Genomic DNA, 19,484 nt, shown 5'->3' on the forward strand with positions numbered 1-19,484 from the left:
CATGTGGAGAAGATCAGCAACACCAGCTTGTGGATTTCTGCACCTTTGACAGTGTCTGCCTTTGGTGGAATGCTGGAGGGGGCAAGCTTCTTGCTTGTGCTGTCTTCTTTAAAATAAACACTGAAAACACCAAAAGAGCCTTGAATATTGCAAGCTGGGTTTTAGTAGAATGCAAAATAGGATGAGGTAATTCTTGAAATAGGGGGAACACAGATCAGCAGGGTGAGACAGCACTTTTTATTTTATTTTAATTTAATCTGAAAATAATTCGTCTGTACCAGCAGTCTTAACTCATCAGGGCAGATCCTTTCCTTGCTTTTTTCTTTTTTTCTTCTGAAGTCTAAAATTCTTAGAAGCTTTGTATGTTGCAAGAAACTTCATGAAGTCCCCTCCTGGGGCTGCTTCCTAGGAAATCTGCCTTTCTCTTGTCTTTGTGACCAGGCTGCATGTCTGTTCCCTGCTATTTTCAGTAGCCACCCACTCTGTCTGCAGTGTTGAAGGCTCCTCATTTTCTGGGTCTCTTGCTCTGTCTTTTTCACTTTTCTCCCTCAAAATTTCCTTGTTTGACTGTCCTCAGCTGCTGCAAGGAATGTGCAGGCTCCTCTATGCTCTGGAAGAGGCTTTCTGGCCCAAACACTCCAGCTGGTATGAAGAGGCCATGGTCAGCCACTTTCCCTGCTGTCCAGCTGCAGCCATTTAAAAGAACTCAGCATGCAGTGAGTTAGAAAGTGCAACAGCTGTATTGCCATTCACAGCTCTTTAAAGTAGATCTCACATGTGTTTTGTATTGCCTGTGACCTTATTCCTTCTTGGGGATGGTGCTCTATGTGTAGGTAGTGCTGCACTCTACCTGTTGGCTCCAGCAGAGGTAATATGTGTTCTGTATCAGGCTTGTCTCTTCTCATACACATAGCTCATTGCATCTGGGTGTTTGGCTGAACTGAGGGTCTGGATCAGGCTGTTTAATTATTTGAAAGGATACTTACAACTGTAAACCTGAAGAACCATCCAGATGTTGTTCTTATCTAAAATATATCCAGAGATCAGAGATGGTATGGTGTTTGGTTTTTTTGCCACCTGCTCACAGGAGTGAATGTAAAAGTCTGTAGATCCCTGAAGGGTGCAAGTGCATGGCTGTGCCTACCGCGGAGCCAGAAACGCATGCCTGCTGCTGAAGATGCAGAAACTTACTCCTACCGTTCCTTTGGTACTGCCGAAAAATAACATTGTCAGCACCAAGGAAGGCTGGGGTCTGCTGGGGAGAATCACAGTTAAATGCAACAGTATTGGTGTCTGTCAGGTGTTTCCGCTTCAGAGATGCGTCATGGTCTGGGAGGCAGCCAGTCCCTGGGAGATGGGGACTTCAGAGAGGTGCTCAGCAAGGATCGGGGTAAGCTGGAACTGAGCTGAGGGAGGGCTTGTTCTTGCCTTTTCTGGCTCTCCCAGTTTCTGCTCGTTTCTACCTGGTTCATCTCTTCCTGTAATTCCAGTCCATATTTATGAGATGTTTGTCTCAGCAGAACCAGCTGCTATTGCCCAGTGCAAGTCCAGATGATCAGAATTAGGATTAGAATTGCAAGGAGAACTCCTTGGAAGTTATGAATTTTGCAGCGGTTGCCTAAAAAGGAAAACCCAGTCATGTTTATAATGGGACATCACAGAGGGCAGGTCTGGATTAAAGATGTGGTGCTGTGAAGCTTCAGCAGCATGGTGTTGTAGGCCTGGACTAGAGCTGCAGCAGTGATTTCTATGAGCTTTTCAAGCTCTCTCTGATTCCTTCATGCATTTGGCTTGCATAGAATGAAAGACAGAATCAAACGGTTTATACTCTCCTGAAGCTAATTGCCTCAAGTAAAAGTTAATACAAGACTGACATCAAAGGGAATAATTTTAAATTAAATCATTAGACATTTGAGGAGATGGAGAACAAAACAGGTACTAAATCCAGTTGTTCTCGTCTTTGGAATGAGAATTAAAAGCCTTTGATGTTGATGTCAAATCCTAGTATGTTTATAGCACATTTACTCCGAGACACCAAGATGTTTCATACAGATTCCCCCTCCCTCTTTCCCTATTGTAATTTGGGTCATTTTCAACTAGGGAATGGAGAGAACTTGAAAGTAAACACATTAGTCCCCCCAGTCTTCTATCAAGTAGGTATTTTGGGGTTGGGAAGTGGGAGAAGAGTTCATCTAATTGAAATAAAAGCACCACAATGTTGTTGCTTTGTTTTGCTAGTCACGAATGTAAAAAACAATCTCGCTGTCAGCAGTGAAGGGATAGCATCACCTACTATTTATTATTTGTCTTCTAGTAGTGACTGTTGTTGTTTATTATAAACAAGGAAGCTTGATCTAAAAGGCTGAGCATAAACCTGGGGCACAGGCACTTGAAAACATTGGCCTCATCCTGTGCTGGAATGTGCGAAGTGGAGGAACCACCTCTAATGGGTTAGTCGATAATTGTACATGTGAAATGTGAAGTTGATGATTACAGGATCCCCCTTTGCTGAAGGGGTCCCTTTTGAAGGAAGAAGGAAGCATTTAATTTTCCCTGCGTGGCCAGTGGATTGACTTTTGCAGCACACCGCACCCGTTCATCAAGCTTTGTGTCTCAAAATGAGGGAGATGATGATGACATCTGTGGAGAGGTGAGGCGAATGGATGGTGATGGGAGAGTAAAATTTTGTCTATATATTGCTGTGTTCACTCTTCACCTTCTGTCGGAAGCCATCTGGGAGCTGCTCGCAATGCAGACACACATCTCAGGATCTCGCAGTGGCTTCTCAAACTGGCTGCAGGTTTTTATAAGTCCAGTTGAGCTGTAGACTTTCTCACACTCTTCCTGTAGTCACTTACTGTTGTGTCTATTTTCTCTTTGCCTCCCTGAGATTACATCTGATTTGGAGAGTGAAAAATGACACACAAGTCATTATAAATAAACGAAGCCCCAGCTCCTGGAGACAGCTGTATCCTGTTTGTGGATTTGGGGGGAAGTGTTGAGATTTCATGGCTGATTTCTTCTGTTCTTTTCCTGCTTCCAGTCTGTCTCCTTCTCGTTGTTTAGATGTTGCATCCTACAGGATTAGGTGGGATTTTTCACTGGTGGAACAAGGAATGTAGCTGAACTAAGCTTGCCATAGGGAAAACTGGAGCGGTACGTGGCTGTTCTCTTTAGCATTCTGGCCACGGCTCTGAGGCTGTGGTATGTGGATGTTTGTATGTTTATTAATATCCTTATTGTTTTTGAGCAAATACTCTGGGTTTATTTGAAGAAAACAATAGGGGCCTGCTTCTGCATCCTTGGGTGTTGTGTTTGGTTTTTTTAGAACTGTAAAACCTATGAAACAAAGGAAGCAGTCCTGGGGTTACAGCCACAAATTGTCATATTTTCATTGATCTCTGTGGAACAAGGCAAGCCTGCTCTTTTCTTTGGTGTGATGCTGTGTAGAGATAAAACTGCCTTGTGATCTGAGGTCTTTGGCAGTCTCTGTTTTATCTTTGTGATGAGCAGCAGAGCTTTTTGAGAACAAAAGCAACACCTTCCGACTCATTGAGAAAAATGGCAGGTTCTAGAATATCAAAGGCTGGCAAACAAGCCTCAGCCTAGCAACCTTCAGGTGACAAAGCAAGCTGGGGAGTAGGGTGGCTGGAGGCAGTGGCATACTTGGCTGAGCTATCAACACTTAGCATAACTCCTAGGAACTACACTTTGAAAAATGGGTATTTCAAACTTATCTCAGAAGAAAGTATTCATTTGGAAGTTTGTATGGAAGTGAATGTAGATAAGCCTCAGATTACGTTCGAAGCTTCTTTGTCTTTCTCCCCAACCTTTGATTCCTCCAGAGCTTAGGGATGACGTTGAAATCTAGAAAATGCTGAAACAAAAATCTCATTTATCTTCATGGTTGTTTTTTTTCTGTTAAAGTCACAGAATTGTGATCTCTAGAGATTGTCTAATCCATCTCAGCATGCTCAAACAAGGTCAACTAGAGCAAGTTGCCCAGGACTCCGTCCTGCTGAGTTTTGAGTTTCTCTGCAGATGGAGGCTTTACAGCCTCTGTAGGTAACCTGTTCTAATGTTTTAAAAAAAAAAAAAAAAAAAAGGTTTATTCTTGTTTTCCAATGAAATTTCATGTGTCTTTTTTTAAAATCTGTGCCCATTGCCTCTTGTCCTGTCAGTGAGTACCACTGAGATGAGTCTGGTTGTTTCTTCTTCATTCCATTCCATCAGGTCTTTATACACATGGATAGGATCCCCCTTGAGCCTTCTCATCTCCAGGCTGAACAGGCCCAGCTTTCTCAGCCTCTCCTCATTTGAAAGATGCTCCAGTCCATTAAGCATCTTGGTGGCCCTTTGCTGGACTCACTCCAGTATGTCCATGTCTCTCTTGCACTGTGGAAGCGAGCACTTCACCCAGCGATCTCGGTGAGTCAGCAGTGCCTAACGCAGCCCGGGAGGCTGCTGATTTTCTTTGCCATGAGGACTTGTTACTGGTTTATGGTCAGCTTGGTTTGCCACCAGGGAAATAGTGAAGCATAGTCCTTATCCTCAAATGACTTTTAAAGTGCTCCACACAGAGGTCTTCTAACTTTTCTTTTCTGCCTGTAAATTAAAAAAAAAAAAAATTACTTTAATGGGACTTTTTTAGTCTGTTTTTCATAATGAAAAGCTGAACTTGCTAAATTTTCCATTATTTGTAGTTTTTTATGCTTTAAAATCTCTGATGACCTGAAAAAATATGCAAAAGCTGAAATGAAGTGTAGTTTGTTTTTCAGTGCCTATATCACGTGTAAGCTGTGATGTTTCCAACTCCATGTTGTTTCAGTTCTGGCTTTTCTGAAGACTGAATAACCGGGCTTAAGAGCATATTGCATTACTTTTTTTTTTTTCTGATTACTGTTTGTCTTTTTGCAATGGAAACAAATTCATTTGTCCATGAAAAGGAAGTAACGTCAGTTTTAAAAGTCTTTGCTTAAAGTCAGTGCACCTGACATGGAAAATACTCCATTTTCTCATCAGACTTGAAATTGAATTTTGAAGGCAATGCTGTGTAAAGCTTCGAACTTCCAAATTACAGAGATTTTTCCCTTCTCCCTCACTGTTTCTCTTGGTAGGAAAAACTGAAAAATCAATACTTGTACTTGGAGACTGGGTTGATAGGCTGGCATCTTTCTTTCACATGTTGCTGGGCAAAATGACCTTCAGCAGATGTTCCAGAGGGGTTTTCATTTTATATGTCTGCGTTTCCTAGAAACATGAGATGTGATTTCTCCACCTTCTCCCAAACTCCTAGGGTAGACAGAGCCCTTACCTGTATATATGTTACTTTACCAGGGAGTCAAAAATCAGAGGCTACTCTAGAAAATCTGCATTTCTACCAGTCTTGTTCTCAGATTTGCTTGTAAAATGGTGAATGTGTCCTTCCTGACATTTTATTTTACATTTTGTTACCTCCTTCCTTTCTGCAATGTCATTCCTAATTCAGCTCATGGATGTTTAAACACATAAAGTTACACAAATCTTTTCGCTGAGTAAAATTTAGAGTTCCTGACATACCCACATACAAGGGTAGGAGGTGAGAAGCGAAGAGCCACATATTTTTAGCTGTGTACGAACTCTGTGCTGACCGCAGAATTTTGGGCAAGCAGTGAAACTCCATGAAGCTGTGTCATCTTAACAAGTTACTTCCCACTCAGCTGAACTGAGATAACTAATTGCTGGGGATCCAATTTACAATCCCTGTTACTTTGAGAAACGTCTGAAAGAACTGCATATCCTTCCCCTGTGCCGACATGACACTGGGGAGATGTGCCACAGTTCACAGACTTGTTCTGCAAGTGGTTGTGATGCCTACAACCCATATCCCCCTAAGTCACTGGAAGTGGAGGCGGGTGCTGTGGTGTTTCCCACTTAAAGTATTACTTTTCTCTACACAGACACATTATTTGCATTGGACCCCTGGACAGAGAAGTCCCCAAGAATGCTTTATCTTGTGGGGTTTTTTTCATAATGTGTTTTGCTTGAATAGGTTTTAGAGCCCATTAGCAGTCTGAGCAAAGATGGGGAGCATTGTCTTATGACTTACCACACTGTTGGATTCCATCTCAAGCAGTGTTTGGGTTGAATCCTGTGGAATTTCGTACAAGAAACAGGGGAAAATAAGCCGGGAGCCGTACTTTTTATTCAAACACCAACAGTCTGACTTCTTGCTCATTTTTTGACTTACAGATGTCAAATGAGGCAAGGGAATCTGCGGAAAAGACCCATTTCTTCAATGTACCTGCTTTCCTGACAGTTTCTGGCCAGCTCCATTTGGAAGTGATGGCAGGGTGAGCAAAATTAGGAGTTTTTGGGTTGATCAGTGGGATCTTCTCAGTTGGTAATTTTGCCCCATTGGTATCCATTAGATATCTGCCACCATATGTATGCCAGAAATGAGCAGCAGTGGCTGGATGCTGGTGTCAGAGGCCAGCTGAGGCAGGGGAAGACTAGACTGCTTTTTAATTCTGGCCTATGAACTAGTTTTAAATGCTAGGAGTCTCTTGCTTGCCATGGATTGGGAATATTGGATGGAGTCATAATCTTTAAGGGCATGACTGTAGGATTGTTGCTAGTGACTGTAATACCTTAAGTGTCTCTTTGTTGTTGTTCACATCTGGCATGTCTCAGCAAGAAAATCTTTTTCGTTTTACCTATCACATTCCTTTCTTCTTTTCTCCCTTTTTCCCCAAGCTTCCTTTTTCTGTCACCTTCAGTCTTCCTGTTGTGTTTCTTCCTTCTGCCAATTCTCATTTCTCCTGTTTCATGGCTTTCACACTTGATGCTTCGTTCATTACAGCCACTAAAGTGATCACAGTCAAATAGTTAATACTGGCTTTGATTTTAAAAAAATTATCTTTAAGCTTTTAATGTTAATATTTCCCTGAGATAGTTAGGAGTGAAAGTGTCAGTCTGTCAGAGAGATGGTTCCTTTGATTAGGAGGTTTGGTCCTCTCCTACACTGAATTTTCCCAATAAATTAACTATACTGGTACATTAAACAGATGGAGTCAAATCAGCACAATCCCTTATTTGAAGGCACAGTTTTCTGGGTGCTTGCAATGTCTTTCTCCTCAGACATGGTACTTCAACCAAGTCACTGCTTGCCAGCTGAACAGCTGATAAAGCCTGTCAGAGACCAGGTCTCAGGCAGGTAGCACTGCAATTGTTTGCCACTTGCCAAGGGGGTTTGTTATGCACTTAGAATGACATTAAAGTAACTTCTAAACTGACTTGTTACTGTCCAGTGCAAGTCGCCTGAAGATGAGAGGGATAAACCCCTAACTTTAGAAAATTTGAACTAGGAAGATCTGCCTTTTTCGTGTGGAGGTTCTAAGGAGTATTTCTAGCAGTCTTAGTGTTTGCTGTCCATGCCTCATATCCAGTGTTGCAAACCAAGTAATAACTGTTTAGTTGTTTTTTATTTAATCAGTGTTGCACAGATTAATTGGCTGCTGGTAAATAGGTGCAGTGAAATTGTTGAACAAACAGCAAGTTTTGCGTATAAATCAAAAGGTATAAATTTCTTCAGAAAGTGGTTTTCTGCCTGGCTTGTTACCTCTGAGAGGCAGTGTCTCTTCTCAAACCACTAGACAGCTGTGGTCTGCTGAAATACTCAGGCTAAAGGTTCTCGATGGACAGGATGTTTTTCACGTGGTGCCTTGGCTGCTGTGACAGAAGCACAGGTCACCTGGCAGCCAAAGGCTGATGCGTCATCTCAGACATTAGCTGGGGAAAGTTTAATGAGGAAGAGGTTTGTTTAACTGTAGGGGTGGTGGAGTTTTTGCATCCCTGAAAAAAGATGGGATGACATGTATTTGTACATGTTGGACTTAATTGACTGTCATGCATTGTGACCTTTATTGAAAGACGTAATTCTACAAATCAAATAGTCCAAAGAAAAACTATGGATTGTAATGATCAACTAGAAATAGAACCTCACTCTCCTACATCAGTATGTTACCTTTAAGTAGTACACAGCCTGCTCTGGGATGGAGCAGAAGGCTAAACTGGGCAGATGCAAGATCTGTCTGCTAAATATTTTTTCCATTGATATCACTCAGGTGCACCTTGCTCTCAAAGGATGGGTAAAAAAATCAATACTCTTCAGCATGCAGTACATTACATTACAGCTTCATGTTCCTATTTTACAGTAGCATGTTGTTCTTACAGGCATTTTAAATGGATCCGGTGCCATCTACGTTTAGATAAACTGTGTTTGTTCATAATGAGGCATAGCTGTTCTGTGAACCTGCTCCTTTTATTAGTATTTTATTTAAGCACACTGAGTTTTTGAGGCCTACAGCTCAAGTGGTATTGAATCCCTTCAGTCTTCAAAAATAGATCAAGCTCTTCTAGATGTAGAAGCACTATAGTGATGCATCACAGTATTAACCCTCTGTATACTGTGAAACCTTGTAGCTACTCCGAAGGTTTTAATCTGTGGTTATCAAGTTGGTCTTATTCTGTCAATAGGACTCCTATATGATCAAAGAACATAAGTGCATAATAGTAACCAGAGCTGCTGGGCAAATGAATGTGTTTTGATGATGCTTTCAGAATAGTAAAAAGTGGGAGTCCTTCTCCCCCATAAACAGAAATGTTCTGGTCTTCCCAATAAACAAAGCAGCCAAAACAGTGAAGATTTATGTGTTTTGGATTTGATCCTGTGAAATTTACCCTTTGTTTTAGCCAGACTCAATTTTTCATGCCCAGAAAAGGAACTGTTCTTGAAAAATTCCCTTTAGCTTAGATAAAATGTTGACTTGTTGCAGTCTTAAGGCTTTCAGGAACAACTGGTCCCTGAAAATTTGTGGGAGGAGACCAAGGTAGAAATGCTTTGGAGACCCTTCTGCATCTACTCTTGGCCCATATCCTGTTCTGACTTGCTGTAGGACGTGGGAGTGCAGAGACAGATCCTGCACAAGTCTGTTAGAAACGAGGGGTGGAGCAGGATAGGTGTAAGAGGCAGGGAAGAGTTTGTCCATGGGGCTTAGGTAGCAGGGAACAGAAAGTCAGCTAGGCCGTCATGTCTGTTTGGAGTTAACTTTTAGGTTTACAGAGGTCATGAGCAACCTCCAAGCTGTGGTTGGAAAAGTCTGGGCAGGAGAGGTATGGAGAAGACTTACCAGATGTGTCTGGAACTAAATCTTCTGCTGTCCTTGCTGAGGGTTCATCTTGCAGCCCATGGAGTATTGTCTGAATACCCGTGCCTGCATGTTGTCCAGGGCTTCAGGCTCCATTTTATGTCAGGGCTGCTTGGTGCTATTCCTGATTACAGGAGAGAACAACAAGCCTTATATAATTTGTGAGTTTTTAACCTTTTTCTTTGAGGAAAAGTGGGAAGAGAGGTGTTCCTGCATTTATTGACTGTCTTCTGTGCTGTGTATGCTTGTTATTGAAGGCAAGGTCAGAGAAGTTCATCTTGTGTCTCAGTATGACACGAAAGGCCTAGTTGGCACAACTTCTCATTTCATTGTACTTTGTCTTTGCAGTGATGGCATCTAGGTTGACTGCTCAGGGTGTCTGAATCATTGTCAGCTGCTATAAATCTGTAGGGTCTTTAAGGTCTCCAGAAAAGTCTTTATTCAGTAATACAGCTCTCCCCTTTAGTCTTCTCAGTCTCACATGAGTCAGTAACCAATGTATGTGGTAGAAGTTTACAGGACTGTGTCTGTCCCGATAACTGGTTTTAAATGTCACTGGTTTGCTGTGAAGTACTTGTGGTATTTCCTTGCCCTGTGATCCTCCCGTGACGATAAAGGCCCCTTTGGGGACCTGAACTAGGCTGGAGGGCCTGTGACAGCTGAAGATGATTCAGAGGCATACTGGAGACAGCCAAAATCAATTGTTGCCAGGAAGTACAACTCACTGGCTGTATTTACTCCATATATTTTTTTTTTTTCCCCTCCTTTCACCTGTCTGCACTTCCCACAAGCTCTACCTGCTCGTCTCCTTTCAGCCACTCTTGCAAATAGTTTACATCATTGTTTTGCATTGATTTTCCTATTGCCACGTTTCAGCCCTGGCACTGTCTGTTCTGCCTTTTGCATCATGAGCTTTAAAACTGCTTTTCCTAAAAGCTCTGGGGGCTATTCCCTCCCTAAATCACAGAATAAGTTCTCTCCTCATTCCTTGCTCTCCCTAGCTCTGTTTCTTTGGTTTTACCAGACCGTCAGTAGGTTTTGCCTCTCTTGTTTTTCTCATGTTCTCTTGAAGTTCCCTGCAAATGGGTAAAAGGCTCAGAGGCAACCTAATAGCAGCCTGCTGTGACCTGCAAGGAGGTTATCAAGAAGACAAGCCCGCTCTCTGCAGTAGTGAACAACAGGAGGGCAAGAGACAATGGGGATAAGTTGAAACAAGAGAAGTTCTGAGTGGATATGGGGGGGCGAAATCACGAAGAGACCAGTCAAGCATTGGAAAAGACTGCCGAGAGAGACTGTGCACCCTTCATCCTTAGAGGTTTTCAAGACCCAGCTAGATAAAGCCTTCTCGCTGACCCCGCTTTGAGCAGAAGACTGGACCAGTGACCTCCTGAGGTCCCTTGCAGCTTGAATTATTCTGTCCTTCTAAGTTTATTCTTGGCTTCATTCTCATTTTTCTCTCCACCGATCTCATCCATAAGACCATCTTGGTGAATTTTCTCTCTAGTGCACTTTCTATTCAACATCTCTCTCCAGGACCTGTATTTTTCTGCCTAACTTAAAATCTCAGCCTTTCATACTGACATCTGCCCGTTAATGTCTAGATATCAAACTTGGTTTAGTTGAAACATTATTAATCCCACTCCCCTCTCCTCAAGCACATCCTCTTGATTTCTAAACCGTCATGGATTTTGCTACTGTTCTGCCTATTGCAGATATTCTCTGCAACTGTTTTTTCTGGTTTCAGAGAGGCTCTAAAAAAAAAAAATCTCAGTCCGGCAGACCATTTTAGCTGTGCCTGCCTGAGTTTGTAGAGAGCTGAACACAGTGGATTTCCTGCTTGTTTCAGAAGATACTGAAATCACACTGATTTCACTTTTAAAATTCCAGTACTTCACCGCTTTTCAAAGTGTGGAAGAGATGGAGGGAGGTAGGTGTCATTTCAGATTGGTGTTCAAGAAAACACTGCAGAGCTGAAGAGATGTATTTGAGGCTGCCTTCCATAAAAGAGCCTTCGTTTTCATCAATCTGGCAAATGCAGCCTTAAAATTTGATTCCAAAATGACTTGCTAATGATGGAACAGACTGCATTGTCTTCAAGCAAATATTTGCTCTACATTGTACAATTTGAAATACTTTTGAATGCAGCTGCAGGAATGATGTCCAGTATAACATTCCTGTTGCTAAGACTTGACAAAAATAAGTGTAATTATTTATCTTGGATGCCTGAAAAAAAATCTCTGACATTTCTTGCACAACATTTGTTTGAGTCTGACTCACAATGCAGACTCTTATAATTAGCACGCTAACTTCCATTAATTAGGCTGACACTTAATTGGAGCTATAAAAAGCAACCCTGACATGTCTGGTTTTAATCAATTACCACATGCTTCAGTCTGGTTCATGACTGCCGCAGTGATTGTTAATGACTGTTACTGGGAGGCTCAATGCATGAATGTTGTAGGTACAACGGTGGGCCTAGAGCCGCTTGGCTGGTTGAAGCTTTGCAGTCCACATGGAGATGCTGTTGGTCTTTTCTCCCTCTCCAGTTTTTTGGGAAGGGAAGCACGTAACTCCCTTGCAAGAAGCATGGTAGGTGTGCTGAGAGTAGCTGCAGTTCAGCCATGTCCCTGGGATCCACGCATGAAGGGCTGAGCGCAAATCCCAGCAGTGACTTGGACTATGTGCTCTTTATTTTGTCTCCTGACTGTAAAAATCATGTGCAAGTAGCAACAGAAGAACAGGTTTTACACTTATCTGGTGAAAGGTGTCATCAGCTGAAACTCTTGGTCCTCCTTTTACAAGTAAGCTAAGATAAACCGTTCTGTTTCTGTTCTTGAATCCAGTGCACAGTCCCTTTCCTTCTCTGAACATCTTGTCATCTCTATTCAAAGCAGTAGTAGGTGCCGTAGGATCTGTGTCAGAAGATCCCAGCATCCAGGTTCGTGTAGGGCCTTGCAGCTCAGCTGTTACAACTCTCTGCCTGCGTGTTCCCTGTACCATGGTAGCCACGTTCATGGTGGCTTCTGCAAACTTGTTTTACTTGGACTGAGGCAAGAAGAAGCCTGTGGGCGATCTGTTAGTGCAGCTCAGCTGACCATCAGTGGCTTAGGAGAGCATGAACGTGCCTTGTGTTCCGGCCGCAGCTCCTGCTTCCCAGGGAGCCCCTGTACCCCAAGAGCTGGCTCCAGTACAAGATGTCAAGGCAGGCAGCTCCATCCCTGTTTGCTCCCACAGCTTTTCTTAAAACAGATGCACAAATCCAATAGTGTGTGCCCTGAATTTCTTCAAGGCTTTGCTGTCATTGCTCTGAAGTAGAATATGGTTATAGATACATGTTGTGGTCAGATGGAATGTGTTGCATTTAATATAGCTTTTTAGTAATTTTTTTTTTAATACAGTTATTTACTTTCTTTAGTTACTATAGAATTTGAGGCTGTGGAAATTTTAAATAGCTACACCCAAACTGAGATGTGACCTGAACCATGACCCCCTTTGTGCAGTAATGCACTCACTGATGCAGTTTCTGGCTGTGATTCATATTTGTGGAGTTGGTAGAACCAGTGTCCATCTGAAAAAATTGATTTAAAAAAAGAAAAATCCTTCTCAGTGCTATTGTAATGCAGTTTGTGGAGAACATGTGTGCTTTCTACTCTGAAAGGAAAAAGATTTAACACAATTGCTCCCCCCTTCATGCTGGTAATGTATTTTTATGGCTTAGAGTAGGAGTCACTGGGATGATTAAGTTTTGAAAGAGATCTTTGCTCCCCATTTCATTTAAATCTTTGAAACATTTTATAACACTCCTTTGTAGAAGATCTGTGTTAGCTAGGGCATGGGAAATGGTTATTTGAATAAATGCTTAACTACTCTGGTGGCTTTCATCATCCCAGCTTGAGTTATCATTGCCAATTGGTCATTTTATTGACTTTAATTAGAAATAATAATATGACAACTAGGACAAAACAAGATTCCACTGAGAATAAAGTACAACAGAGTCACATAAAAGGGCAGAGGACCCAGGCTGATGAGACTTTTGAGCCTGGAGCAGAAGACATTGTATGACTCTGAGTAACTCTGTTTCTTTTGTGTCTCGATTTTCCCCTATTCTCCTGCCATCTGTAAACTAACAATGCTGTGCCTAGGTGTGTGGTGAGGTTTAATAAACAAAATGCAGGCTGCTTTGCCAGATAATTAAGGTATATGGGTCACGTTGTTGTTAATTACTCAAGTGTGCCTGGATCGTTTTTGGGCAGAGGTGGATGATCTGGGGAGGATCCTTGTCCCATCTTCTCCTTTTCTTGCTGCTGAAGCCAGAGCAGAGGACGTGGCAGGGGGAGAGCTGGTCCCAGAGTGTGGCACAAGGGTGCTGCTGCACACGCGGTCCCACAGGCATGGTAGGACTCTGCCCTTTGGAGGTTGCAGCGAGAGAAATGGCTGTGTTGCTTCAGTCTGGCTGGGGGGGGGAAGTTTGGCACTTCCCAGTCCCTGTCTGGGAACTTAGACAGCATTTTTTTTTTAATTTATGTACTTATTTTTGGCTGCTTACAAAAGGAAGTACAGTCCCATCTCGTCGCAGCATGAATTGAAACCTTAGCACTCAGCACACCAGCTCTGCTGCCTGGGCCCAAGCTTCACGTACTGCTATAAAATCCCTTGTCAAGATGCAGTTTTCTCATCAGTGCTTCCTCAGAGGGCAGATAGAAGTGGCATGTTCTATGAGAAATTTTTTAAAACTCCATTTTCTCCTTTTTTCCTGGATAAAGTTCAGTCCCCCTGCCACCCTTTCAACAGAAATATGTGCATTTTCATTGTGCAAAATCCAAGCCACCAAACAATACTAATAGGAGTATTATTTTTCTATTGAGGTTAAAACCCAGGTATTTCTGTCCAACTCTGAGGTTTCATTTTAATACAGTCTACCCAGTTCAAGGATGTTAAACATTCTCCCTCTTCTCCAAACTGCTGGGCACTTGTACCTCACTAGCATCATTAGGAGCCCTGGGTTTCCAGCTCCTCTGAAAACTAGCTCCTGGAGGCATTGGGATCTGTATGTTTGAATTGTTGTCTGTGTGCGTGTGGTTTCTTGCATCAGGCCAGAGCATCTTTCAACATACCAATTTCAGCATCCCTGAACAATCCCAGTTGTGCTTGGGTCAAGCACTGCACCCAGCTGGTGTCTTCTGGCAGCCAAGCAAAGTCACCTGCTTATTTTGATAGAGCAGGTAAGTCCTCCATGCTCAAAATGAATATGGTCATACCAGAACAGAGTAGAATTACATTGGATGGCTTGCTTTATTAATTTCTTCCCTTCCTAAGGGAAAGAACAATGTGGCTGACAAAGCTAAGCTCCTGGGCTTTAGGGTCACCTTGCTCTCCTTTCCTCCTCTGCTGACACCATATGTTTTGTCCTTGGTCTAGGAGCTATTGCTTATAGATTTTTCTTGCAATCTAGATTTGGGGGGGAACATACTGTGTTGAAGGGTCATATGTTTTGTTCATTTAGTATGGCCATAGGTAAGATTTGGCACAAATCACCTTCCAGCTTAACGCTTCACTGCAGACCTTGTCAGAGTAATCACTGTATTTGTTTTTATGCAGACACCTGTAGTATTTTGGGATGAGAACAAGGGCACCCTACAAATGAATAGCTGCGTGTACTGGTGTGGTTTAGTGCTTAGCCCTGAGTCACAGCAACCAGCTTCTGCCTCCAGCTGTGTCACTACCGTGTGGTGTGACCTTGGCATGGGCTGTAAGCTGACTGTGCAGGGATTGCATCTTCTTGATTAATAGGCTTGCTCAGAGTTATATCCCCTTCGTTTGACAGCACAAATAAGTCTTTATTACCCCAGTAGCAGCGTGGAGTCCTGGCTTAGAAAAGGAGCACAATCCATTCCTGGCTTGGGAACCATCGGCACAATTAATTATATTTGGATTGCAGTGTAAAAATTGCCAGTGAGGCAGAGATGCTCAGGCATACAAACATTGTGTGTGTTTAATTAAAAAGATGATTTTAAGCTGCTTTGGGCACAGATACTTTATACTTCTCTCTTGGTTTCTATCACTGCTTCAATAATGAATTGACAAGGAGTTCAAATGAAACGAGCTTTTGTTCTGTGTGGCATAAAGCTCTCAAAGGGGAAGAGGTAGCTGCTTCTGAAGAGGGTTTTAGTAACTGTAAAATAAGGGTGAAAAGGGGAAAGTTTCTCCCTTCCTGGGTGTTCATAGGGCAGAGATGACAAATGCAGCCTGGGTAAGAACAAGCCTCCACCCAGTGATCATCTGTCCAGAGGACGGCTGCGCTCCACCAACGCACCCAGGCGCTGCCGTCTGCATCCGACGGGACTCTTGCAAGCCTGTACCTGGGAAGGTGGCTAAGCCCTCGCTGGGCCGGGGCAAGCAAGCTCAGCGTTTTGCAGGATGAGACCCTAGCTTTTCCAGCTTTTCAGTGTGTTGGAGGGAGTGCTGTGGGTATTCTCCTGGCCTCCACATTAAGCTCTCAAATTTTCTAGAAGAACTGGGCAGAGCAAAATACAGTCCCAGAAAGGGAGCAATTAATTAAACGGCTCTCTGCCTTCTTCTGGTGTCGACCCCAGCAGCGCCTGTGAACTGCATAAATGCACTGAGGATTCCTGTCCAGAGCTCTGATCTGGGTGAAGCTAACTGCAAAGGGACTCGTTTCAAAGCCTCTCTTGTGTTCTTTGGTAGCACGTACAAGGACAGCGTTACAGACATTACTGCTCAGCCTGTAATGGCTAAGGAAAAGGGCTCGACAGATTATTAGGCTTGCCTTTTTTTTTTTTCTTAACTCCTGTGTGTGCTTTTGTTGGAGATGAGGAATTGGCACTACTGACTTTCTCTTTTTTTTTTTTTTAAAGACTCTTGAGTGCTCACAATCCCAACTGACCTAGGCACTTTTGAACACTTAGCCAGAATTTTCAAGTTATTTTTAAATGCTGGAAGTCTTGCAGAGGTCTGGGAATGTTAAATGATTGATTATTTGCATTGTAGAGCATAGGAGTCACAGCCCTGGACTGAGACTCCATTGTGCTAGGTGCTGAATGCACACAGAACAAAATGACTGGTTTTGCCCTCAGTACCATGAAATGGGAGCAGAGTCAGCTCCCATCCCTCTTTTTCTCATCTATTTGTACATGCTCAGTGTGATACAGCAGTGTATCAAATCATGGATATGTTTTTTAATAGCAGATGAAGTACAAATAAAGGTCGGATTTGTGTAGTGTGCATTTGCTTAATGTCTTGAAAGGCAGAGCACAGTAAACAGTAGATGAATGTCTGGATGAACAATAATTGTTCACGCTTGGAGTTGATGACAGTGACTGTATGTATTTTTAGCTGTGTTTCTCTGTTATGTCCAGGCCTCTGGTCAGTGCTGCATTGCCTTTACCAGATGACTTGAATTTACTGCACTCCTTTGATCACTTTGCCAGCATGACATCTGGCTAGTTTCCCTTTGCCAGGGTCCCAGGATCGTGATGAAGTTCTCACAGTTATTTGTATCTATCTTTTCCTTTTACAATTAGCCTGAGAAATGGATAATTACTCCCCTCCCTGCAGAGGGGAGTTTATTGGGGGTTTTTTATTATTTTTCTTTTTTTCTTCTCTTCCAAGGGGCAAGCAGGCAAGTGTGGCCCTACACCAGTCACCAGTGATGTTAATTCTCCTCAGGCTATCACAACGCCCTTATCCCTGCTGTTGTTGAGCACCTTGGGATAGTCCATGAAGTTGCAGTGCTAATGGTTCGTTTTATAAACGTAGGTGGTGCTCTGTGTACAAGTTAGAGAAGATTGGTCCCAGCAGGATGTCTGTTGCTGAGAAAAGACTGAAATCCATTCCTGTGGGAGTTTTCTTCACTTGTCCTCCCCAAAAGCTCCATCCTGGGCACAGAGAGGCTTTATTCCTGCAGCACAGAATTGATCTGTGCCTGTGAAGTGTTTGACCACTGTTGACATCTTGGAGCAATAAGGATTTTTTAAATTTTTAAATTATTTTTACATATCTTGCAGCCAGCAAGCCCCTCGGAAGATAAGTCTCTAGTCATCATGTTGCCCCAAAACTGGGATCGTATATGTGGTGTGCAACACGCTAATACACACACAGAGTAGGGGTATTTTATTTATAGTATATTTGCACAGATATGGGTGCTAGGTGGTATTCCACAAAGCTAGCACCCCACACAGAGGAATTGCCACATATTTATCCCATTACATGATTAACAAAAACAATGGAGAACCCTCCCAAGTTTACATTCAACTGTATGAGGTTTAATAAGGCCAAGTACTGGGTCCTGCACTTGGGTCACAACAACCCCATGCAACGCTACAGGCTTGGGGAGGAGTGGCTGGAGAGCTGCCCGGCAGAAAAGGACCTGGGGGTGCTGGCTGACAGCCAGCTGAACATAAGCCAGCAGTGTGCCCAGGTGGCCAAGAAGGCCAAGACCATCCTGGCCTGTATCAGGAATAGTGTGGCCAGCAGGAGTAGGGCAGTGATTGTACCCTTGTACTCAGCACTGGTGAGGCCGCACCTCGAATCCTGTGTTCAGTGTTGGGTCTCTCACTACAAGAAGGATGGTGAGGTGCTGGAGCGTGTCCAGAGAAGGGCAACAGAGCTGGTGAAGGGTCTGGAGCACAAGTCTTATGAGGAGCGGCTGAGGGAACTGGGGTTGTTCGGTCTGGAGAAGAGGAGGCTGAGGGGAAACCTCATCGCTCTACAACTGCCTGAAAGGGGCTTGTGGCAACATGGGTGTTGGTCTCTTCTCCCAAGTAATTAGTGATAGGACAAGAGGAAATGGCCTCAAGTTGCGCCAGGGGAGGTTTAGATTGGATATTAGGAAAAATTTCTTCACTGAGAGGGTGGTCAGGCATTGGAACAGGCTGCCCAGGGAGGTGGTGGAGTCGCCATCTCTGGAAGTGTTCAAAAAATGTGTGGATGTGGCACTGTGGGACATGAGTTAGTGGGCATGGTGGTGTTAGGTTGATGGTTGGACTTGATGATCTTCAACCTTAGTGATTTTGTGATTCATTGGCTAGTAATTACCACACTGCTTATTATTGGTTACACGTATTCAAGTTGACGTGCATGCTCCTAGGACAAGGGGGAGGTGATTTTCATAGTCCCTCAATTGAGTCAGTGGTCCGGATCTCCCCCTGCCACCTTTGCCTTTACCCCGATCACTGTGGATTCTGCTGATCTCATGACAGCTACATTTTTTAAGAGTGCAGGAACAACTAAGTCTTCATGGTTTACTGCTTAAGTACAAATACTTCTTCATCTTCTCGACCACCCAATCCAGTTTCATTCTAATGTTGTAACCTTTATGCTATTGTTAATTCCTGCTCACCTGCACACTAGAGCTTTCCACTTGCCTCAGATATCAGTCGCGCTTGGGCTGCGATTCGGTAGGAAATACAGTTCCAAGTGCTCATAATAGCCTGCATTGCTGGAGACTGTCATCTGCCCCAGTGACCTACACTGAGTGAAGTGTCAGTGCCTGTGCCTGGACAGCAGCTGAGAAACGTGTGTCTCACTGAAGCCAGACTGCTGCTCTGGGGGACAGGATCTCCTCATAATCAGCTGGTATGCTTTAGTTTTAAGTGTTAGTTTTTGAAGACTTCATGCCAGGGAGAAATGAGAGACCTGCACATCAAACCCAGCAGTCCTAAGTAGGTACTTCAGCAATTGCAAACTTCTCAAAATATTTTTGTCTTGTGTCCAGTTCTGGCCCAGTCACAATCTGTACTTGTGACCAAACTGACTTATTCAGGGAAAATTCTTTCTTTAACAGAAGAGGCCCAAATTGAAAAATTTTAGCAAAAGCATGAAACATGGGCACAGCTAGTACAAGAACCTGCATCTCCCATTTCCCACTGCAGGCCAACCTCTGTGGCCTGGCAATCAAAAGTTTTTGACCAGTTTTGCCTTAAACATTGAACAACTTTGGCCAAGTGACTCATTGTTTCATACTGGTTGTTTGTATTGCTATAGCAGTTGAGGCTCTTAAGCTTTGTATCCAAGACCTTGTTGTGCCAGGTGCTGTAGGAACATGGGGAAAAAAACAACACAAAAAAGCCTTGTGAGGAAAAACATGCTTTTTTTCTATAACCCAAGACAACAGATGGCTACAGATGGGGGAGCACAAGGAACTGATGAGGTAATACTGACCTGTGCAGTGACTAATAGTCTTGGTACATCACTTATCTAAACTTTGCTGAGGTTTTATAGACACTGTAGCAGAGGGCAGTTTGAAGGAGGATGATCAAGTGATGGCAGAAGTTTACA

The 19,484-nt window shown here is 43.2% G+C and overlaps 1 protein-coding gene across 1 annotated transcript in view; it reads left to right on the plus strand.

Annotated features, from left to right (window-relative positions):
- Positions 1-19,484, plus strand: part of NARS2 (asparaginyl-tRNA synthetase 2, mitochondrial) — a gene marked incomplete at both ends in the record, with an annotated part of 57,899 nt that overhangs the window by 11,821 nt on the left and 26,594 nt on the right. Inside the window, one exon of the mRNA XM_082014276.1 lies at positions 6,232-6,332. Within this exon, the coding sequence (XP_081870402.1) occupies positions 6,232-6,332 (101 nt within the window). The remainder of the gene's footprint in view (positions 1-6,231; positions 6,333-19,484) is intronic.

The sequence above is a fragment of the Phaethon aethereus genome, assembly GCF_964289735.1.
Source record: "Phaethon aethereus genome assembly, chromosome: 1".
In the NCBI taxonomy this organism is placed as follows: Eukaryota; Metazoa; Chordata; class Aves; order Phaethontiformes; family Phaethontidae; genus Phaethon; species Phaethon aethereus.